The sequence below is a fragment of the Tarenaya hassleriana genome, unplaced genomic scaffold (assembly GCF_000463585.1).
Source record: "Tarenaya hassleriana unplaced genomic scaffold, ASM46358v1 Cleome41, whole genome shotgun sequence".
Lineage (NCBI taxonomy): Eukaryota > Viridiplantae > Streptophyta > Magnoliopsida > Brassicales > Cleomaceae > Tarenaya > Tarenaya hassleriana.
In genome coordinates, this window is record NW_010966933.1 from 327,221 (window position 1) to 347,952 (window position 20,732).

Here is a 20,732-nt window from a genome sequence, read left to right on the forward strand (position 1 = left end):
TCATGTTAAGAGCTATGCAAATCAATCAACCCTGATGAGGCTGTTGCCTACGGTGCTGCTGTCCAAGCTGCTATTCTCAGTGGTGAGGGCAATGAGAAGGTTCAGGACCTTCTTCTGTTGGATGTCACCCCTCTCTCACTCGGTCTGGAAACCGCCGGTGGTGTCATGACTGTCTTGATCCCGAGAAACACAACCATCCCCACAAAGAAGGAGCAGGTCTTCTCCACCTACTCGGACAACCAGCCCGGTGTGTTGATCCAGGTGTACGAGGGTGAGAGAGCCAGAACCAAAGATAACAACCTCCTCGGGAAGTTTGAGCTCTCTGGAATCCCGCCAGCGCCGAGAGGAGTCCCTCAGATCACAGTGTGCTTTGACATAGACGCAAACGGGATCCTAAACGTGTCGGCAGAAGACAAGACAACAGGGCAGAAGAACAAGATCACAATCACAAACGACAAGGGAAGGCTGTCGAAGGAAGAGATAGAGAGAATGGTGCAGGAGGCGGAGAAGTACAAATCGGAGGACGAGGAGCTGAAGAAGAAGGTGGAGGCGAAGAATGCGTTGGAGAACTACGCATACAACATGAGGAACACGATTAGGGACGAGAAGATAGGGGAGAAGCTGGGGCCGGAGGACAAGAAGAAGATAGAAGAGGCGATAGAGCAGGCCATCCAATGGCTGGAGGGGAACCAGCTGGCCGAGGTGGACGAGCTGGAGGACAAGATGAAGGAGTTGGAGAGCATTTGCAACCCTATCATTGCCAAGATGTACCAAGGCTCTGCCGGCGCTCCCGACATGGCTGGCGGCATGGACGACGATCATGTTCCTCCCTCCTCCGGAAGCGGTGCCGGTCCCAAGATCGAGGAAGTCGACTAAACTGCCCCCCTCTTTTTATTAAAAGGACCTCCTCGGCTCGGGGTTTACTTTTTGCTTCTTTTTTTGGTTTTGCGCGGGACGAATTTATCGGTTTTTAATTTTGGTATTATTGGGGTGATATTTTATATTATTTTGGCAAAACAATGATTTAAATATTTTTAAGCGTAATAAATCAGAGCCCATCATATCACAATGCAATTGTAGGATGAGTTATGGGCCTGTAAGCCCATTTAATAGTTGTACATTATGGGCGTAAATATGAACTTGTGAAAGCCCATAATATGATGCAATTATCGATAACGAATATGGGCCTCTAATCTAGTCCATTTATTCATTAATTATTGTTTGCTGCTGCTTCGTTCTCCACTCGTCCTGCCTCTCTCCGATTGTTTGAATTTTTGGAAACCCCAAGCAAGCAAGTAGGGCGGTTGGTTTGTAAACGACAGCGTTTCCGAAAAGTCATTAACCGATATAATTCGGTTCGGTATAGTAAACCAAAAAGCAAACCGATGAATTACATAAATAGGAGATCCCTCCCTCTATCTTTCACCATATACTATACTACCCAGTTCTCGATCATGGGACATTAAATCCAGATTCAGTAACTCACTCGCCTTCTGCCCCAATCCCTAGATATTATTTTTGCTTCAACTGAGTGGGAGATTGATCTTACGATCCACGAATTTCGAGGTAACTTCTCCCAAATCCTGTCTTCTTCTCGACTTTCCTGCGCTTTGCGAGATCTGGGTTTTCCATTTTGTTAACTTGTTTCCCGAATTTTGGCATCTGGGGTTCTACAGAATCTCTTGCTCATTTTGCATTTGTATTTCCTGCAAACCCGTATCGACTCTCTCGACACAACTAACTTAGTCTCGGTTGATTTTCCTTCCGTTAGCTGCTTAGATATTTCAGTTTGTGCTCGTGGTGATGAGAAATCGAAGATACCGGCAATGATGAGTGAATTTCAGCGATCACTTTCTTTACGGCTGAGTCGCCGGGGAGAACGCAGCAATGAAATCTCACGATCTAAAGGTTGGTAAAAGCTTTTGTTTTTCGGCATTCAAATTAGCTGAACAACGTTTACTTACTCTTTTTACGGCCTTTTCACATAGCCCTTGTTCTTTATTAAAATCTGGAGCTTGGTTATTATACAAACAAACCCAACAAGCGACGCCGATGACGAATTAGTATATCTCTATACTTTGGTTCGTTAGATAATAAAGGTTTGTTCTTGGGAAATAGATGATGACTGTGGGAGAGTGAATGCACTTATATGGTTAGGTATCAAAATGTATGTTCCTTTGATGTCTTAAGGCCTTGGATGATGCTTTGATGAGTAAAACCAGATGTTGCAAGCAAATATTTGACAAAAACCATTTCCCCCCTGCAAGGTGCAGGTGCTGAAGGTGTCTTCTTCTCTTCAGGGAGATTGCCTACTGATTACACAATGAAGATAATTTGGAAGACAGGCTTTATTCGGTTGATTCTTGTTGGAGGCATTGTGTGGATGCTACTTATTCTTGTTGCGCTGTTGTTCCATATTTGGTCATGTCAGTCTTCAGTTGCATTCTTTTCAGGTGAGGCCCTATGGACAAGTTTTCCCCTTACCTTTATTTTCTCTTTTCTCCCTCCAGCTATCCATCTTGACATGAAAAACGCGATTTTAGATTCAATCTCGCTGTTATGAAATCAAACTGTACGGTATTGTTCACTGAATCTACAGCGGATGTTGTATGGGTTGTAAATTAATCATGGCATCCTTGTTGCTTCCCTTGCAGCTATATGCAACAAAGAAGGCAGACTTTATGTCATGTTAGACTCCATTGGACTTGTACCCAAACCACAGCATCGTAAGTTCATAACTCGATCTACTGATCTTCTTCCTTATTATCATGATTTGTTATAACATTGTTTAGATGATTTTATGTAGGATGTCCAATTCCTGTGGCCTATGGTCCAGACAAGGTGCTCATTCCAAGAGGAAAAACTGCAGATACAGTTGTCAGAAATCTAACCTACATAACAGAGGACGAGTCCTCAGAGTCTCAGTTTCCACTCTTTGGGGGCAACATAACATGGTCTGATCGGGAAGAGAGTTTTAAACTGAAGCCTGAGATGAAGGTAAATACAATATCATTCCCGATTGGGCTGAACCTCTTTCCTCGGTGCTTCTGTGCTAATATTATTTTCATCACAATGAAAAACTTTTCAGGTCCACTGCGGATTCATGCCAGGTGGTGGGGCTGAAATGTCACCTTTGGATAAAGAATACGTCAAAAAATGTAGATTTGTGGTTGCAACCGGGATTTTTGATGCGTATGATGCGCCCCACCAGCCTTCAAACATAAGCGAACGTTCTAAGAATCTCTTCTGTTTCGTAATGACGGTAGATGAAGTCTCATTTGATTTCATAAAGAAAAATACTACCGTGAGGAGTGATCGAGATGGTGGGCTATGGGTCGGTGTTTGGCGTCTGATTCTACTGAAAACTCCACCATATGATGAGCCAAGGAGGAATGGGAAGGTCCCCAAGATTTTAACTCACAGGTTGTTCCCTGAAGCACAGTACAGCATTTGGATTGATGGCAAAATGGAGCTTATAGTTGACCCTCTTCTTATTCTGGAAAGGTAAGAATGCTGCGCCTATGCACATTTCTTTGAAAAGGAGTAGCATATAAATGTAAGACTAGGTGCCTTCCAAAACCAATACATTTGGCATTGCTCAACAATAACATAATGATGGTTTCCATTTCATTTCTTTTTCAGGTACTTATGGCGTGGGAAGCATACATTTGCCATTGCTCAACACAAACATCACCGCAGTATATATGAGGAAGCGGATGCGTGCAAGAGGAGGAAACGATATGCCCGACCTCTTATCGATCTTCACATGAAAATATATCGGTACGAGGGATTAGAACCGTGGAGTATCAAGAAGAACACAGTTAGCGGTAAGACCACATCAAATATTAATCTCTATCTCAGACAAAAGTAGTGCCTTGCTGCCAATAAGGATCGAATGAATATGAATGACAGATGTTCCGGAAGGAGCTGTGATAATAAGAGAGCACACGGCATTGAACAATCTCTTCAGCTGTCTATGGTTCAATGAGGTTCATTTGTTAACGCCGAGGGATCAACTCAGCTTTGGATACATCGTTTACAGGCTAAAGGGGGACTTCAAATTCTTTATGTTCCAGAATTGCGAGTACAATTCTCTGTTTGTACTGCATCCTCATATCAGGGAGCATTCTTCAAATATTGAATGGGTGAAGGATCTTTCTGAGCTTCAAGGGAAAGGAGAGAGTATGAAGGAGAAGCGTGGTGGTTTCGGACTTTGGACTCCTTACCCTGGGGATCTCCGTTCGGTTGTTCTTCCTAAAGTGGTAAGAACTTCAAAAGCTGGTTGAAACAAACATCTTTTTGATTGTAGTCAATTTGCGCTGCATTCTGTGGCGCAGGGTTTTGTTAACCAAAGAACTCCTATCGTCTTCCTTAAAAACAAAGAAGTTCACTTGTAATGGATTCTCCATTTTCAATATGAAATCGAACAAGTCCTTTGTTAAAGATTCAGGTGATGCCCATATTGAAACGGTAAAGATTAGATGATGTTGATCCCATTTGCTAGTAATGCCTAATAATATGCTCATAAAGGACATTACTTTGCTTGCGGCATCCAGATTTTTATTGGAAAACGAATTTCACTGTTTAACCAAGAATTTAGGAAAAATTTCCATAAATTGTACAAGGAAAAAAAACAAATACGCGGTTGGGACGAACACCTTTTTATTGGTGGAGGACATAACAGAGGTGCGTGCGAACCAACCGCAGAGATAAGCAAGGCCCAAACACAGAAAAATGGGAATGCCATCGGGGCAACACATAAATAAATACCAAAGTCATGGGTTTATAGTCTCTGTCCGGATGGAAAACAATACCGATCCTATCAGTTGGAGGAGTCGCGGCTGTAGAACAGGTCGAGGGTTTTGGCGGGAATACGGTGAAGCAACTCGCGGGGGAAGATCCTGAGGAGGGTCCATGCCAAATCCAGCGACTGGAATATGTTACGCGTATCATACGCTCCCTGCGTCACAAACTTCCTTTCGAATTTGTCCAAAAACTCCAGATACAGCTGTTTCATTCAATCATCCATATAGGCAAAAAAAAGAAGGTAATTTCAGATACTGAGAAAAAGGTTATAATGTCTTTCAAGTGAGAGAGAGAAAGAGAGACCAGATCCTCAGACGACAGAGCTTCTTCTCCGACCACAGCTTTCATTGCCTGCACGTCCTTCCCAATTGCATAATTTGCATACAGCTGTTTTATATTCAAAAGACAACCCCATAAGTTCGGTTCAGCTACTTAAGTTAGTTTCATGTGCGTGTCATTGTGTTAGGCGACAAGAAAGGGTAGAGCATACCTGATTAGAAACATCTGCGTGGTCCCTCCGAGTCATCCCTTCACCAATGGCACTCTGCAATCACACAATAGTCAAATTAATCACTAAAATTATACCTCTGTGTCGAATTAGTACTCACATCAAACACATTCCCCCTTTGCTTTTACCTTCATGAGACGAGACAGAGATGGAAGGACATTGATCGGCGGATATATCTGTGAAAGAAAAAAAGAAGCAAATACATATGTTATTATTACTCAACATAAACTTCTCTGCATTCATGTTTTTTGCAAAGATGATTCTTCATTACTTAATCTCGGCCTTTTTCGAATAACCATGTAGGAAAAAAATCATCTTCAGCAAGATACTTACCTGTCTATTATAGAGCTGCCTGTCGATATAGATCTGGCCCTCAGTGATGTATCCCGTAAGGTCTGGTGTGGGATGTGTAATATCTGACGATACAAGAGAAAGAAATCAAAGTCTGCTCCACAGTATCATCCACTGACCCACAACCCTTACACGAGACCTATCAAAATATTGTTCCATCTTTCACTATATTAATCTAGACTAACACTAGAAATTTTTTCTATTTGTTAATGAAGGTTTCATGGAAGCAATATCAAACGAGAATTATGAGTATATGGCTAATATACAAAGTTTGCATAGCTAATTATATCAGCCCGAGTAATAACCACACAGCTTGACTACCAGCTATTGATCTCTTCAGCTGACACTATGTAGACTGAAAACCATAAGGACTGATACCTAGTGCAATAAATCAAAAACTACTACAGCACCTTGAAACAAGAAAATTGTATTTACCATCGTTAGGCATAGTAAGAATTGGAATCTGAGTGATGGATCCTTTCCTCCCTTCAATTCTTCCAGCTCTTTCATATATCGTGGCCAAGTCAGTGTACATGTAACCTGGGTATCCACGTCTTCCGGGCACTTCTTCACGGGCAGCAGAAACCTAGGATGGTTATCAGCATTTAAACAAGTCACGTTTTCTATCAATTCAAAAAAAGTAATTGTGTTATAAACAGAACATGATGATATCCGTTGTCACCTCACGAAGAGCATCAGCATAAGAACTCATGTCTGTGAGAATGACAAGAACATGCTTGCCACATTCATATGCTAAGTACTCAGCTGTAGTGAGAGCAATACGAGGAGTGATGATACGTTCAATAGTGGGGTCATTTGCCTGTAACGAAACAGAATGAGAAAGCTTCAGAGAGTAATAGGCAATAAAAAAACACACAAGGACTGTAATCCCTATTAGGACATTCATAGTATGATTGAAAGACTTGCCAAGTTCAGGAAAAGTGTCACTCTCTCCATCGATCCGTTCTCCTCGAAATCACGTTTGAAAAACTGTGCCGTCTCCATGTTCACACCCATAGCCGCAAACACAATGGCAAAGTTATCCTCTTCCTGGTCCTGCAAATTCACATAAATTGAACTAACATGATACTTGGTAAGACATGTTAAACGATCAGCACTGCACAAAAGATGGCAGTAACAAGAATAAGGCAAGAGTTATATTGAGTTGAATGGATTGTTGAAGTGGCTTAATCTAGAAAAGATTAAAGCATGAACATAATAATGCTCAACCCCCTATATTTCTTGAAAATCAGTAGGAATTAGGCAACCATGTCTTAATCGTATGACCAACAATGTACTTCCATCAGTAAACTCCAATTGCCAATGGTTAAAGGTTATACCTCAAGAAGATTATCAGACTTCTCTAACCGCTTAACCAAGCCAGCCTGACGACAAATCTGAGCAGCAATCTCATTGTGAGGAAGACCAGCAGCAGAAAAGAGGGGAATCTTCTGTCCTCTGGCAATCGAGTTCATGACATCAATGGTGGATATCCCCGTCTGAATCATCTCTTCGGGGTATGTTCTCTCACTAGGATTGATAGAACTTCCTGGAGAAAGAAGAGATGAAAACAGTTTGCACCCTGCGAATTACTAGAGCTGATTATTTGATAAGTGGCCAAAGTACACACCAGATATATCTAAGTAAGCCTCCGGCAATATAGGAGGACCGTTGTCGATTGGCTTTCCTGAGCCATTGAAGATGCGGCCAAGCATATCCAACGAGACAGGAGTTTTCAAAACCTATGAAAAACATATGGAAAAAGTCAGAGAGCAAAAAGTACCAGCACCAAAACGACATCATATACGGGTAAGTCAACCAGAACATTCAACTATGTACAGGAAAGAGAACACATTTCATACCTCTCCTGTAAATTGCACAGTTGTGTACTTGTTGTCAATTCCAGATGTTCCCTCAAAGACCTGGTCAAGAAACACAATGCATTAAGCCTGTAGATGTATAACCATAAACCAAACCCTGAGAACACAGAAATTAGCAACTAGGATCTAAGTTACATACAGATTATCATTCAAATAGATGTCATACATTTACATGAGACTAAACCTGAAGAAAGCTAATACGACAGATTCGAACCTGAACAACAGCTTTCTCCCCGTCAACTTCAAGAACTTGGCCACGTCGAGTAGTTCCATCCCCAAGACGAATATTGACAATTTCTTGGTATTTAGGACCCTAGAACCAGAAACCAGATGAGACATGGATCAACAAAAATAAAACACAGCTAACAGGAATCTTAAAAATGAAAAATGGAAATCAAAATGACTCAAAGCATATATACCTTCACTTTGTCAAGGATGACAAGAGGTCCAGCAACACCTGAGACCGTCCTATACTCTGCAGTTAAGAAAAAAATGTCAAAGAAAAAGAAAAGAACCATGTTGCAGACCTAACAGATATCTCCACAACTACGATAATCATGATACAACAGCAAGATCATCTACTCCAACGGCATTTTAGATCTCATCCTAGTTCTCTGCCATGGATACCATTTCTCTCACTGGATCGAACAATAATTCACATTTTCAACTCGACCATCAAATATTAAGAACAGCAATTACACATGTCTATGACCACTCATCTAACACTTACCCATGCCGATCTCCAGGGTACCCTCTTCCATCCCAAGGTTGTTTTCAGCAGCACCCATTTCCGATCTTCACAAATCAAACCAAAGTAAACAAAATTTCAGTATACCCAATCTCAAAAGTTTTCTCTTTTCACTACAAAACTCAACATTGCTACAGACTTAAATAAGTCAAAATCCAAAATAATCCGAGATACGTATGACAAGATTAAAAAAGCTTGAAGTTTCAGGTTAAATTCCAGCAACTCGTGACGGATAGGAGAAAATGAGTCGAAATCCACCACAACGCTTAAACTTCGCCGGATTGATTGATTGAATACGTTATTCTACTTCCGCTCCGGATTAATCGAGCTTTCCTTAGTTTCACCCTCTTTTGAAGCCCTCAATAGATTTCTCAGCCGGATCAGGCAATTTCCCTCTTACAGAATCAAACCCAGAACTAACCGCAACAAATCGGCAGAAATTGCGGTTGAGGATCCAACAAAAAAGAGAAAATGTTCAAAAACAAAGAGCGATTCGACGAATACGAGATTGGGTAGAGGCTGTACCTTTAGATCCAAAGATCTGCGACAGGACGAACGAGAGAGAAGGAGAGAGAGCCGGCTGAGATCTATGATGGACTATGAACTAGAGAAATAAATAAGTGGAAAAGAAAAGAGAAAAAATCCACCCAATAATGGAAGGGAAAGAAATTACCTTAAGAAACAAATAACAGATTGGACAGAAACACAAGGGAAACAAATGAATAATGTAATAAACATACATATATATATATATTGTTTCTGTAAATATTTTTTTCTCCATGAAACAAATTGCCAACATTAATTAATAATTATCATAATGAAATGGTGATGAATTACAGTATTAAGAAAAATTTAGATATGATCCACCTCTCGTGTAGACCGACGTGGTCAAACTACAGCGACTATGAAGCTCTGGTTATGGATAAACATGAAAATAATATGCCAAAGGACCACCTTTGCTAATCAAGAAATGGAGGAATGACGATCCGACGGTGGAGATTCAAAGATCCAACGGCTGTCGTTGACGTTGTCTCTCTCCTCTCCTCAAATAAGCCCATGCCTCAAGGTTTCCTCACGAGGAAAGAATGGCAGCCGCTTCTCTCTCCGTCCGACCCAACCCGCTCATCCCCGGTTCGAACCTCCATCCTCACAAGGTTCATCCCTTCATTTCCGTCAAGATCGATCCTTGCAGGTCGCTCGCTATTTCGCCTCCCCGGCGTCGATGCGCGGCGGCCAGAGCCAGTTCCCGGGCCGACGATTCGGCGCCGTTCGATATGTCCCTGGAAACCGCCCTCAAGGTCCTCGGAGTCTCCGAAGGCGCCTCCTTCGACGATATTCTTCGCGCCAAGAACTCGATCCTTGCTTCCTGTAAGGATGACCTCAACGCAATCGCTCAGGTCACTGTTTCTTCAATTGTTTTATGGTGTTCCCCTTGTAATTAGGGTTTTCTACTGCTAAGTTTTGTTTTTTAGTGTGCTTTCATCCTACTGGCTTGTATCAGCAAAATTTAGCTCTTTAACCTTCAGTTATCGGAATTTCCACGCCTCTTGCTTATGTTCTTATTATCCAGGATCGAAACTCCGATATGGAAATCACTGCTTGCGATTAAAGTTTCTGAATCTCATTCAAAGTTTACTCCTTTCGTATCAGGCTGAAGCTGCTTATGATTTGCTGCTGATGCAAAGTTTTAACCAACGACGATCCGGCAAAGTGGTGAATAACAGCATTCGTTATGCTGATGTTAAACCCAGTAATGTTTTGGGAAGAGGGTCAGTGTCTCAGTGGATGCAGGCTTCGATGAAGAATCCCCCTGTATCATTCGAGACGCCATCCATGAGCGATCTGGGTTTGCAAGCTGGAGTCTATGGAGCGTTGATGGTTTTAACATACGTGAATGGGAGTTCAACTGAGTCTTCCAGTATGCCTTATGCTGGTGCCGATGTACCTGGACTGATCTTGGCTAGTAGCTTCGGAGCTTCCCTGTACTTCATGACGAGAAGGAACGTTAAGCTAGGTAATGATATCTTTTGTTGTTCTGGCTTCTAGCAGGTCAGCACAGATATCTGTGCATTGGAAATAGGCAAAATCCACAGAATTCATGCCACCTGTGGTTGTGGGATGAACTGGTAACCATGTCTCAGCTGTTGCCAAGTATTCCACGAAATTCTTTCCTTTACTTTTTTTTTAACCAGGAAAGAAACTGCAGAAACATTCTGCCAATAGAATTTTATCATAAAGCTGAAACCTTTGATTTTTGGTGGTAAAAGGGTATTCAAAGCTGAAACCTTTACTTCTGTATAACTCACATCATCCAATGGGCAATCACGTGAAGTCAGTTTTAGGTCCCATAGGGTATTAGGTCTAGGTTTGGTGCCAATTAGGCGCAAATAATTTTCTAAGACCACATCTGCTAGCCAATAGCCCGATACCTACTGGAGAGAAAGGCATTGTACATGGATCTTACTGGTTATTCGATGTAAAAACACCTGAGATACCATTGACAATTTGACATAAGAAAAGGAAGATAATGGCAACGGCAACATTTAGGTATGTTAGTTTCTACTTGTGTTTATGTGTGCATTTAGGTATTGTGTGGACTGCATTCCTGGAAATCTGGTTCAGCAATTTGGCTTCTGTTAAAACTACTACTAACATTGACACAACACAGAACTTAGAAAACTATGGTGTGGCTTTTGTGTTGTTGGTGGGACAGGCAAAGCGGCTGCTATAACCGTAGGAGGACTAGTGGCCGGGGCAGCTGTAGGATCAGCAGTTGAGAGTTGGTTGCAAGTTGACGTGGTCCCATTTCTCGGGCTGCACTCCCCAGCTGCCGTTGTGGGTGAATTCATAATCGTCTCACAGTTGTTGGTGTCTCTATTCATAGGGTAAAACAGAACAGCGACATCTAACGCATATATGTATTGTTAGTTGTTGTTCGTTTCACGTTGCATTGGCCCAATGCATTGTGTACAGAAGAGAAACAAGAACATTAAAAGTCATGCATGATTCTGTATTTATCACCCCGAGAGCTGGTGTTTTAGATTAATTATAATGATGTTAAACCTCAGGTTCTCTCTGCTATATATATATATATACAAAGTTAGAGATGGGGAAGGAGGGAGGAGTCAAAAGGGGCCTAAGGTGCTCCTCTCACCGACACAGCATGGCCACTCGGCCTAGTCGTAGTAAACCCTCGGCTAACCAGTTTGGAGTCGAGGAAGAGAACTGCAACCGTTATGTCGTCGTGAAAGCAGCGGCGAACTCCCCTCTCTATCCTATTAAGGTCAGAGTACCTCATCTCCCGCTTCTTAGCCGCCTCCTTCAACGCCGCTTTCACCAGCCTATTTCCTATTCCCTGCCACCATACCCACATTCCACACTGACCAATATCAAGGAAAGAAAAAAGTAGAGAAATGGCAGTGAAGGGGCGGTCTTACGCAGTGAGGGTGATTCTGAACGATGTCAACGGCTTCTTGGTTGGTCAAGTGTTCCCAAAGCCCATCCGAAGCGCATATTATAAACTGATCTTCCGGCTGCAGTTGATGCTCCGTTATCACTGGCTCTCCGCTCATTATCGGCTTACTGAACGGTTCCCTTAGTTGGAATATTGGAACCAGCGGTTCCCTGTTGAATTCAGACCGTTTGAGATACACATCTCCTATCGATCTCGAAACTTGAAAAAGTAATCTTTAATCACACATACACTCAAAGATGAAAACTTTCCCAGATGGGTTGTGTTTTACCTGTATGAGGCCCTTCACTCTCCATACGTTTTGTTTCAGAACCACGATATCAGGATCATCCGGATGCAGAGCCTGAAGCTCTCGCCTTATAGAGTCAATACAAACGTTACGTTCAGACGACAGCTGAATTGCATTGACTTCCCCTGTCTCTTTCATCACTCTCCCCATCACCGCCCTCGAGTCTCCCGCATTGGCCACATAGAGCGTCCCATTGCAGATGACGGTGACGAGGCAGCATGATCCAACTGCCGCTAACTGTGGTCTCGTCTGCCACTCTCTCCTCACGACAGAGAGGAAGCCGTCTTCCGTTGCTTGGAATGCCTTCTTTATCACCTCAACTGTCATTGCCTGTTGGTCCCCTGCAAACCCTGACATGCATTCAAACACAAAAAAAAAACGGAACATAAGGACCAATATCAAACATTGTCAAGAGCACTGGAGTGCTGTTACTCACTCTTGAGATGATGGAACAAAGTGTCATTGATGAACCAAGCCGTCTCAGGGCCCCCGTGGCCATCGTAAACACCAACAAACGTGCCGTAGGGACCGAACTCGTGTGTGCTGAGACTGCCTGACTCGAGCTGGCTCTGGTCCTCGGCCAAGTTGTTGGCCTGAACCACGGCCATGGAAAAGTCACCATAGACATGCTGACCAAAGTCTTTGTACCACAACAGTCCGTCCTGCCGACCTCCAGAATCCGACCCGGACGACGGCCAGAAACAACTTACCCTAAGAAGTTTCATCAATCCTGATAGCATCCCTCATGCCTCATCTCATCCAAATCTGAGATTAACCAGCCAGAGAATGGAGAAAACGGAAAAGCCACCACTTTTTTTTGTAATCTTCAATGTAACGGGAGAGGGTGTGTCTCGGCAGATAAGACCCGTGAAAGAGCAACGGTGTGGGTAAGGTCGGAGCCGAAGGTCCCAGCTTTGGACTCTCCACTGCTCTATACAGAGTGTTTGTATATCTTTTGAGTCTCTCCACGTTAATTATGATCAATCTAACTGCCGGATCTATCTATCATTGCAAATGGATCTCATTTTGTATTTCACCTTTCACCACTCTCAATTCATTCCTTTATTATGTAAAAGTCAATGTTGACCACGTAAATTCAATTTTTCCTTAATCTGATATTTATTAGTCTTTATCATTGACAAAATGTAGTTTTGGGTTTTTTTTATATATATAATCTAATTCTCTAGATCTTTTTCTAAATTAAGAGGGATAAGAATCAGATCAAAGACTGCAAATGGGGTTTATGATTCAAATGATTTAGATATGAGGTTTATTGATATATATATATATATATAAATGATTTAGGCATAAAGTCTGGATGGAAGTCCAAAAACTATGGATATTATTAACGTTTATATTTCATTATAATACAGAAACATTAAATAGTTAATCTGTATTCTCGATCACAGTCTGCTTCTTGTCCCCTCAGGGTTTGGGGCTTTTCTTTCTTTCCAGGGCGGTTGTACATAACATCAAGGATTCTTAACACTAAATATCATATCTTATAAAATCCATATTAAAAATAACACGCAGAGCTTTACGAGCAATACTCCAGGCGATGCAGAGATCGTATACAGTAACAAACGAGGAAGAGCAGAAGATATGGATTCAATGGATGGCAAAGGAAGTAGACATTTCCTTCTGCTGATTCACAGCAGAAGAAGAAGGCTTACCAGCTCTCAGTTCAGCACGTACGATCTAACGATATCCCTCACAGTCTCTGCAAAAGTCCTTGATGTGATCTTCTTTCCAGGAACATGGAATGGATTCGATACTGCATCCACATATGCAGCATGGAACCTTCTGAAGAACTGTTCACATTTCCACACATAATTTTCAATAATCAAACTCCAACCCATTCAGTCTACTTAATAATTGCACCGAACATGAAAAACCAAGTCATTGATCGATTTTCACATTGAACACAGCCGGGGTCTGGATCACTCAGCGTGGCCTAACATATTTTTATTTTGCTATCGTGTTACATATCTGCTCATGCAATTAAAGCATAAATTTCACATCTACAGACTAATGGTTGAAGAGTGAACGAAAGATGCATGGATTGCAGTATTGCCAAGATGAACTCCTAAAGACCATGTCACCAGAAATTTCGCTACTAGTTATATGCTACCTGAACTCACTATAAACAGCCCATTGATTTCTAAGAACTCACTATATCGATTGAATCCTCAAAAGATAGACGAAGAGCGCCAAATTTTCACCCAAATCAAGTCATGAAAGCAATTTTGAGGCAGATGAAAGATACTCACACTTCTCACATCTGTGTCTCTGACATCCAAATCTGTGGTCACCAAGATGAATTTCACTTTGGTATTAGTCAAATAGCCATACCTGTAGGACAAGAACACATGAAAGGTTTTCAACATACATAGGGCAGCCATAGCAATGGCGCTTGCATGAGAGGTAAAATCCACATCTGCTTACACTTTGTAGTTTACGGTGGGATAAAGCAGGCCCAGAAAAGCCTCGTTCAACGTTGTACCAGACTTTTTAGGGTTGTTCACTGAACAAAAAACAAAGGTATTAGCATCAAAGGGTTTCTACATAGCTTAGGTTTCATTAGATGCGACGAACACACAACAGGAAGTAGCCAAAAGAAAACGACTTTGAATAAATAAGGTCAGAGATTCAAACCAAAAGTTAAAAAAAAAAATGCAATAACTATGAGAGTCAAAGCCCAGAGATCTGGAAAACCAGCTAACGTTTGTCAAGCGAAACCGATACGGTAATCCTGGAAAAGGTATGGAAGAACACAGAGAAGTGGAATTCAAAGAGGCGGAAACGGAGACGAGGTAATAATACAACACCAAACAACATGAAGAGGAACGAACCAGTTACGATTCAAGGAACACTCAAAACAAAAGATATACAGATGTGCGTGTGTGTGTGCGTGTGTGTGTGGATAGAGAGAGTAAAGACCTCGCTCGTCGATGACATCGAGGGAGCAATGGACGATGTGGTGGAGCTTGAGGGCGTCGTCGGCCTCTGTGAAGCTCTGAATGTAAAGCGGGTTGTTCTGTTCGGATCAAAAGGAGGAGACGAAATGTGAAATTGCAATGAATCGGGATCAAATCAAATCAGATCGAAGAACGATAATGAGCGAAAGGCAGACCTGATGGCCGACGACGGCGACGCAGACGATCATCTTATCGGATTGAGGAGAGATCCACGCACACCCTCGATTTGGCTTCCAAGTTTCAAGGTCTTGTTACAATGGAAGAAGAAAGACTTTAAAAGTAAAATGTCGAATTTTGTTTTTGTTTATTTTTTCATATTCTGTGGCGCTTTTAAAAGGAGAAATTACTTATTAATATCACAAAGAATCCAATTTTGTGCCAAAAACAATATTGAATAGCTCTAACAACTAAAATTATGATTGTTTAATTTGAATATACAAAAAAAAATGTTATAGAAAAGGTGCTTAGATTTTTGGATCCCAAAAATTAAATTAAGATATTTATTGTTTAACTGTTTGTAGGGATATCGTCAGGGCTATTCAAACAGAAACGTAAAAGGATAAAAAAAAATATAGGCCTCAAAAAAAGCCCACAATTGTTTCAACCTTTCACATATAATTTTTTTTTTTGAAAAAACTCTTAAAAATTAGTAAACTTAGTGAAAAAATAATTCATATACTATTCATTGTATCTAATTATTTCTAAACTTTAAAAAACGTGATTTAAGAATTTTTAAAATTATGTAAAAAATATTATATTGATCATAATAGATCAAAATAATATTGTTACAAAATCTTACGTGTCACTGATATGTCAAGATAAGTCAGAATTTTGTACTATATATGTAGAACCAGATTTAATAAACTCGGTTTAATAAAATCGGTTCGAAATAATAATAAATCTGTTACAATAAAAACCTAGTTTTCTCTTCTCTCGTCAGCAATGTATATGGTCATGGATTATTCTTCGAATTCCAGATGAAAATCTAAAATCACAGAGAATCTTATATTATTAAAACTAATGCTAGAAAAATCAAAATCTGTGTCTAGTTGTGAACCGAAATATTACAATCTTTGATTAGGGATATATTGCTACTTCGAAGAAAGTTTTCTACTTTTCTTAATGGTTAAACACCAATTTTCGAAAATTCTTCGTCCAAATTTTACATATAGGTTCTAATGAACGCACGATTAGAGAAAAAATTTTGATTTTTTTGTGTTCTATTTCTTGTGTTGCATTGTAAAAGGTAAGGAGAGAGGGTGATGGTGATGATATATGATAGGGTGTATATATATACACACACATATACGGTAGCACGTGAGTTTATTAAATCCGGTTCAAACTGATATTGCTAAATCGATTTTATTAAATCTGGTTCTATATATGTAGTACAAAATTTTAACATATTATGATATCTCAGAGCCACATAGGATCTTATAACATGGTTATTTTGGTCAATTTACATTAAGAATTAATATGACTTTTTTAACCTACTTTAGAAACTATTAAATCACTTTTTTAAGTTTAGGAATAATTAAACACACTAAAAATATAAGAATTATTTTTTTCACCAAATTGCAAATTTGAGAATTTTTAAGAGTTCTTCTCAATTTTTTTTTATAAACTGAAACGGGTTGGATTAATATAACATATACGTATCGCATATGGAATATAATTACAACACAAAATCTATATATAAAAAAGTTTGATTTGAAGGCTTCTGGTGAAGCCATCTCATCTCCATACTATATGACACATTTTCTTAATCCGCATCATCATCCATTTGCCAAAATTTGATTGGTATTAGTTATCATTAACTAATAAATTGAATTAGTTTATTTATTAAAATAATATATTAAAATAATGTATTAAAATAATATTTTATAAAAATCATGTTAAAAAACCAAACTTATTTCCATTTATATAAAAATTGTGGCCTTGGAAAAGCTTTATGTCCATAATACAAAAAAAAAAAGGATCATTTCCATGAGACCGACTTGTACAACAACATGCATTGAAATCGGCTATATAAATTCTTTTTTTTTTCATTTATTTCTTTTAAGATTTACAACACTTACACATCATTTCTAATGATTTATTCCTATATAAATCTACAATTTTTTCGTTTTTTTTCAATTTTAGACGGAGTGTCCAGCTATATACGTTTTACATGTACTCAATTTAATTAAATTTTAAAGATATAAATGTAATTATATTGATTTTAGAATATCGGGTCGAGCCGCATCCGACCTGAATTCCAAGTATACAGAAATTTCGGGTTTTTCCCAGCCCCTTAAAGAAGAATGCAAGCAATCCATAAGAGTGTCAATGGCTGTGTTCCTGCCCACATCTTGATATTTCAAAGCACATCACCAACTACCATAACAATTTCACTTTGCTGCAAACAACAAATATCTCAACTCAATGTTCCTACAGTTTCAGTCTCTCTCCCTCCAATCCAATCTCTTTCTCCTTTGGAATTACATTTAAAAAACACAACAGAGAGGGGACATGGAAGCAGTAGCCGTACATCTCATGAGGACTTACTTGTAACGATCATCCATTTATTGGACCCATATCCCGTTGGTAAGAAATCCGCCCTCAAATATTGGGGGAGAGAATCATACACCGGATTTGACCGATTTCATCCGAGCCAGGAACCTTGCCAACGGCGGCGTTACGGCCATCGTGATCGGTACTCGGATCGGAAACAGCGCCTTGTTGCAGAGAATCGCCAGCCCCAGAGCTCCTCCGGTCGACGCCACGAGCTCCGTCGTTTTGTTCTTGCTCTTCCCATCTCCCTCCGCAGACGGCGAATCGGATACAGGATTAGGGTTAGGGTTTTCCTTGGTGGAGAAGCCAGGGAGATTGTACTTCTCGAAGAGAGATTCGACGTCGACGTTGCTCTTAATGGCGATGTAGAGACCGCTAATGGAGATACCCGAGACGGACAAATGGACTCCCAGAGCTACTTTACCGTACTTCTTCACGATCTCCTTCAGCCGGGTCGTCATTGACGATCGCGATTCGCAGGGAAGCTTCGAGAGGACCAAGGCTTTGACGAACAAGAGCGCAAGGGGTATTGTCGGTTTGGGAGGAGCTAGGGTTTATCCTTAAATCCCAAATGGGCCTATTGCAAACGAGGCCCATAATACTGTAGGCCCATTTAAAAGCCCACCCCATCAAACCGTGTTTTTGTAATTAACAGAGAGGTGGCCACTGTTGACCGAGACCAAGTCTCCTGACTGGCCTACGTCTTGGAAAATTTTATTCTACTACTAAGCAATAACTACCGTTTGATTTAGACCTTACCAATTTGATATCTCAACTATGTGTGTGTATATGTATATTATATATAATGGAATAGTCAAAGTCAGAATATTCATATCATCATCTCATGTGTGCTTCCTGCAATTTGCAATTTATTTAAATCGCACATCTGGCTGGTACACGCATGTCTCTTGTATACATCCAAGCGGAGAGACAATCATAGAGGAGGAAAGTGTTCATTACAACTCCATCTCTCGCCGGCAGCTGTCCGGAACCAAAACTAGTATCGGGTTTCATCTCGGATTCCTTTTTTCAAGAATTCACAGGTTACGAGCGCATGTGTGTGTGTGTGTGCATATATAGATAGATGTGTTTGTATATATCTATTGTCTGACAGATCTTCCGTTCCTAATTATGTGCAGCTTCTGTATTGCGATCCGATTCAGTGGAAATGGATTTCTTCAGTTCAAGCAAGAGGAAGAAGGAAGGAAAGAGATCAGGTTTTGTCTTAACTCTTTCGAATAAAGCTTTTGTTGAGATTATATATAGATAGCTGGGTGGGTGTTGGTTCCTTGGGAGATGAGGAGATGTGTATATGGAAAACTGGGATTGGGGGGAAACCAAACTGAGACTGGGAGGTGTGAATGTCAGGGTTGATGGGGAAGACGAGCAAGAGCACGCCGCCGAGCCCTGCCCATGGCGAGGCGGAGGAGGGATTGGCCGGAAGAAGGTCTCCTCCTCCCTACTATTACTCCAACATCAAAAGGGCCGAATCGGAGTACGCTTTTCCGACGTTGGACGAGACCGACCCTTACTACCGGAAGCCTCCTGCCTCCGAGCGCATCCCAAACTCCCATCCTCGTCCTCCTCTCCACCGTTACTACCACACGGTACTCCTCCTTTCTCTCTCTTCTGATCCATTCTCTCTCTCTCTCTCTCTACCTCTCTTACTCTTTCTTTTGGTTCGCAGCCTGAACCCCGTAGAAGAGAGCATGGTAAGGAAACCATGGAGGTGGTGGGGTACGAGCCAGATGCCAATATAACACCGCGAAACAGTGCTCCTCCGAGTCCAGTCCATCCTTCTGGAAGCCGCTCTCCCCCTCCTTTCTATCCTTCCAGCGACGAAGACGACGACGACGACCAGTCCACTTACCTCTATCCTGAGATCGTCACCGGACACCACTCAAAGCCTGTCTCTGCAAGTAGCACGGTCTGTCTCCTTCCTTTTTCCTTCGTATTTCACCGATTTATGTCGGGTTCGTGAGTGTCTAGTCTAACCCATCCAATCAATATTTGGTCAGCCGGTTCATCACAAGTTCCAGATCTCTGCCGAAACCTACGACCAAGACAAGCTGTTCGAGCCGCCTGAGCTGCCTGACGACTCCCAGAGCTTCACTCTCCACGAAATCGCCAAGATGCGCGGTCTCAAGAACTACGATCTCCAGACCGCCACCTCCGCCGCCAAGGAGGACATCCAGTCCGTGATCTCGGAGTCCTACGTCTCGGTGGCCAATTACAGAGTGAGAGCGAGCGTGTCCGCCACGCTCCAGTCGATCCTCGAAAGGTACGGGGACATCGCCTCCGCTTCCAAGCTCCAATCGATCTCGACGAGGTCGTACTACCTGGAATCGCTGGCAGCGGCGGTGCTGGAGCTGAAGACGACGTCGTTGAGGGAGCTGACGAAGACGCGGGTGTCGGAGATAGCAGCGGTGGTGAAGGACATGGAGGCGGTGAAGATCGACGTGTCGTGGCTGAAGACGACGGTGGAGGAGCTGAAGGAGGCGGTGGAGTACGCGGGACAGCACGAGGCGGTGAAGGCGGAGAAGGAGGAGTGCGAGAGAGAGCTGAAGGAGGGGAGGATGGAGATGGAGGAGCTGACGGGGGAGCTGAGGCGGAGGGAGAAGGAAATAAAGGAGTGCCGGGAGAAGGTGACGGCGACGGCGGCGAGGGTGGGGAAGCTGGAGATGAAGGGTTCGAGGCTGAACATGAACATGGACGTGTTCAAGTCCAAGGTCGACAAGTTCGACGGTGAAGCCGTTCTGGTCGTCGACGTCGCCTAGCCCCACCGGATGCTCTTCTGCGTGTCGTTTGATTCAAATTTTAATGTGATTTGTTTGGATGTGTCTGCGTATAAGTGGCAAAAAGACCAAACCCCAATGTGGTTCAGTTATCACTGAAAGTTTTTCTACTTTTGGATTTTGCAAATATCAAATCGCTCCACATTATACCCTAATCGTATATTTTAATTGTTTACTTTTTTTTTCATTTATGGAATGGGAAGCCGTAATTAATGCAAACAAAAAATAAACAATTAAATCCATAACCAATCTCGCACTCACATGAGATCCGAATGGAATGCTAAGTGTGAGCTGTCTTGTCAATAATAATAGCAAATCAATAATAGTAGAAAATCCCAAAAAAAAAAAATTT

At 41.6% G+C, this 20,732-nt stretch overlaps 8 protein-coding genes across 10 annotated transcripts in view; 4 read left to right on the plus strand and 4 right to left on the minus strand.

Annotated features, from left to right (window-relative positions):
- The window catches only part of LOC104824753 (heat shock cognate 70 kDa protein 2-like), a 3,167-nt gene extending 2,082 nt beyond the window's left edge, over positions 1 to 1,085 (plus strand). Inside the window, exon 3 of the mRNA XM_010556906.2 lies at positions 8 to 1,085. Within this exon, the coding sequence (XP_010555208.1) occupies positions 8 to 876 (869 nt within the window). The 3' untranslated portion in view covers positions 877 to 1,085. The remainder of the gene's footprint in view (positions 1 to 7) is intronic.
- A 339-nt stretch (positions 1,086 to 1,424) lies between these two features.
- LOC104824754 lies at positions 1,425 to 4,449 on the plus strand. Of its 2 annotated transcripts, none has more exons than XM_010556907.2 (8): positions 1,425 to 1,566; positions 1,772 to 1,908; positions 2,268 to 2,453; positions 2,655 to 2,726; positions 2,807 to 2,997; positions 3,089 to 3,504; positions 3,643 to 3,827; positions 3,913 to 4,449. In XM_010556907.2, the coding sequence occupies exons 2-8, from the start codon at positions 1,827 to 1,829 to the stop codon at positions 4,284 to 4,286; spliced, it is 1,506 nt and encodes a 501-aa protein (XP_010555209.1). In that variant the 5' UTR covers positions 1,425 to 1,566; positions 1,772 to 1,826; the 3' UTR covers positions 4,287 to 4,449. The 2 variants fall into 2 exon arrangements, with proteins under 2 accessions (XP_010555209.1, XP_010555210.1); XM_010556908.2 differs by having other exon boundaries at positions 1,426 to 1,566; positions 2,274 to 2,453.
- Positions 4,450 to 4,538: 89 nt separating this feature from the next.
- LOC104824755 (V-type proton ATPase subunit B2-like) lies at positions 4,539 to 8,983 on the minus strand. Of its 2 annotated transcripts, XM_010556911.1 has the most exons (16): positions 8,967 to 8,983; positions 8,819 to 8,880; positions 8,276 to 8,340; positions 7,965 to 8,020; positions 7,760 to 7,858; positions 7,528 to 7,587; positions 7,296 to 7,407; positions 7,006 to 7,214; positions 6,593 to 6,721; positions 6,348 to 6,485; positions 6,101 to 6,251; positions 5,648 to 5,730; positions 5,443 to 5,490; positions 5,297 to 5,350; positions 5,110 to 5,193; positions 4,539 to 5,008 (listed from the first exon to the last, which is right to left on the minus strand). In XM_010556911.1, the coding sequence occupies exons 3-16, from the start codon at positions 8,331 to 8,333 to the stop codon at positions 4,823 to 4,825; spliced, it is 1,467 nt and encodes a 488-aa protein (XP_010555213.1). In that variant the 5' UTR covers positions 8,334 to 8,340; positions 8,819 to 8,880; positions 8,967 to 8,983; the 3' UTR covers positions 4,539 to 4,822. The 2 variants fall into 2 exon arrangements, with proteins under 2 accessions (XP_010555213.1, XP_010555214.1); XM_010556912.2 differs by lacking the exons at positions 8,819 to 8,880; positions 8,967 to 8,983 and adding an exon at positions 8,552 to 8,574.
- A 344-nt stretch (positions 8,984 to 9,327) lies between these two features.
- Positions 9,328 to 11,339, plus strand: LOC104824757 (protein CHAPERONE-LIKE PROTEIN OF POR1, chloroplastic). The gene is made up of 3 exons (XM_010556914.2): positions 9,328 to 9,690; positions 9,944 to 10,307; positions 11,007 to 11,339. Exons 1-3 carry the CDS (start codon positions 9,379 to 9,381, stop codon positions 11,180 to 11,182), a joined length of 852 nt encoding a protein of 283 aa, XP_010555216.1. The 5' UTR covers positions 9,328 to 9,378; the 3' UTR covers positions 11,183 to 11,339.
- Positions 11,340 to 11,415: 76 nt separating this feature from the next.
- Positions 11,416 to 13,134, minus strand: LOC104824756 (probable protein phosphatase 2C 64). Its single transcript, XM_010556913.1, has 4 exons — positions 12,491 to 13,134; positions 12,033 to 12,404; positions 11,731 to 11,963; positions 11,416 to 11,648 (listed from the first exon to the last, which is right to left on the minus strand). The coding sequence occupies exons 1-4, from the start codon at positions 12,792 to 12,794 to the stop codon at positions 11,430 to 11,432; spliced, it is 1,128 nt and encodes a 375-aa protein (XP_010555215.1). The 5' UTR covers positions 12,795 to 13,134; the 3' UTR covers positions 11,416 to 11,429.
- A 396-nt stretch (positions 13,135 to 13,530) lies between these two features.
- LOC104824758 (trafficking protein particle complex subunit 2-like protein) lies at positions 13,531 to 15,329 on the minus strand. Its single transcript, XM_010556915.2, has 5 exons — positions 15,188 to 15,329; positions 14,995 to 15,091; positions 14,500 to 14,578; positions 14,325 to 14,406; positions 13,531 to 13,865 (listed from the first exon to the last, which is right to left on the minus strand). The coding sequence occupies exons 1-5, from the start codon at positions 15,218 to 15,220 to the stop codon at positions 13,734 to 13,736; spliced, it is 423 nt and encodes a 140-aa protein (XP_010555217.1). The 5' UTR covers positions 15,221 to 15,329; the 3' UTR covers positions 13,531 to 13,733.
- A 2,020-nt stretch (positions 15,330 to 17,349) lies between these two features.
- LOC104824759 lies at positions 17,350 to 18,128 on the minus strand. Its single transcript, XM_010556916.2, has one exon. It carries the CDS (start codon positions 18,044 to 18,046, stop codon positions 17,654 to 17,656), a length of 393 nt encoding a protein of 130 aa, XP_010555218.1. The 5' UTR covers positions 18,047 to 18,128; the 3' UTR covers positions 17,350 to 17,653.
- Positions 18,129 to 18,426: 298 nt separating this feature from the next.
- On the plus strand, positions 18,427 to 20,535 carry LOC104824760. Its single transcript, XM_010556917.1, has 5 exons — positions 18,427 to 18,628; positions 18,725 to 18,802; positions 18,954 to 19,192; positions 19,273 to 19,512; positions 19,604 to 20,535. The coding sequence occupies exons 2-5, from the start codon at positions 18,754 to 18,756 to the stop codon at positions 20,360 to 20,362; spliced, it is 1,287 nt and encodes a 428-aa protein (XP_010555219.1). The 5' UTR covers positions 18,427 to 18,628; positions 18,725 to 18,753; the 3' UTR covers positions 20,363 to 20,535.
- Positions 20,536 to 20,732: the final 197 nt, after the last annotated feature.

Coding starts and splice junctions, on each gene's coding strand:
- LOC104824754 (XM_010556907.2), top strand. CDS start 1,827: ATGATGAGTGAATTTCAGCGATCACTTTCTTTACGGCTGAGTCGCCGG. Junction 2,998..3,088: donor AACTGAAGCCTGAGATGAAG/GTAAATACAATA, acceptor AAAACTTTTCAG/GTCCACTGCGGATTCATGCC. Junction 3,505..3,642: donor CCTCTTCTTATTCTGGAAAG/GTAAGAATGCTG, acceptor TTTCTTTTTCAG/GTACTTATGGCGTGGGAAGC.
- LOC104824755 (XM_010556911.1), bottom strand. CDS start 8,333: ATGGGTGCTGCTGAAAACAACCTTGGGATGGAAGAGGGTACCCTGGAG. Junction 7,859..7,964: donor TCATCCTTGACAAAGTGAAG/GTATATATGCTT, acceptor TTCTGGTTCTAG/GGTCCTAAATACCAAGAAAT. Junction 6,486..6,592: donor TGACACTTTTCCTGAACTTG/GCAAGTCTTTCA, acceptor GTTTCGTTACAG/GCAAATGACCCCACTATTGA.
- LOC104824757 (XM_010556914.2), top strand. CDS start 9,379: ATGGCAGCCGCTTCTCTCTCCGTCCGACCCAACCCGCTCATCCCCGGT. Junction 9,691..9,943: donor ACCTCAACGCAATCGCTCAG/GTCACTGTTTCT, acceptor CTTTCGTATCAG/GCTGAAGCTGCTTATGATTT. Junction 10,308..11,006: donor GAGAAGGAACGTTAAGCTAG/GTAATGATATCT, acceptor TTGGTGGGACAG/GCAAAGCGGCTGCTATAACC.
- LOC104824756 (XM_010556913.1), bottom strand. CDS start 12,794: ATGCTATCAGGATTGATGAAACTTCTTAGGGTAAGTTGTTTCTGGCCG. Junction 11,964..12,032: donor GAAGGGCCTCATACAGGTAA/AACACAACCCAT, acceptor TTTTTCAAGTTT/CGAGATCGATAGGAGATGTG. Junction 11,649..11,730: donor TTCAGAATCACCCTCACTGC/GTAAGACCGCCC, acceptor GTATGGTGGCAG/GGAATAGGAAATAGGCTGGT.
- LOC104824758 (XM_010556915.2), bottom strand. CDS start 15,220: ATGATCGTCTGCGTCGCCGTCGTCGGCCATCAG. Junction 15,092..15,187: donor TCGCCGTCGTCGGCCATCAG/GTCTGCCTTTCG, acceptor TGATCCGAACAG/AACAACCCGCTTTACATTCA. Junction 13,866..14,324: donor GAGACACAGATGTGAGAAGT/GTGAGTATCTTT, acceptor AAATGTGAACAG/TTCTTCAGAAGGTTCCATGC.
- LOC104824759 (XM_010556916.2), bottom strand. CDS start 18,046: ATGACGACCCGGCTGAAGGAGATCGTGAAGAAGTACGGTAAAGTAGCT.
- LOC104824760 (XM_010556917.1), top strand. CDS start 18,754: ATGGATTTCTTCAGTTCAAGCAAGAGGAAGAAGGAAGGAAAGAGATCA. Junction 18,803..18,953: donor GAAGGAAGGAAAGAGATCAG/GTTTTGTCTTAA, acceptor TGTGAATGTCAG/GGTTGATGGGGAAGACGAGC. Junction 19,193..19,272: donor TCCACCGTTACTACCACACG/GTACTCCTCCTT, acceptor TTTGGTTCGCAG/CCTGAACCCCGTAGAAGAGA.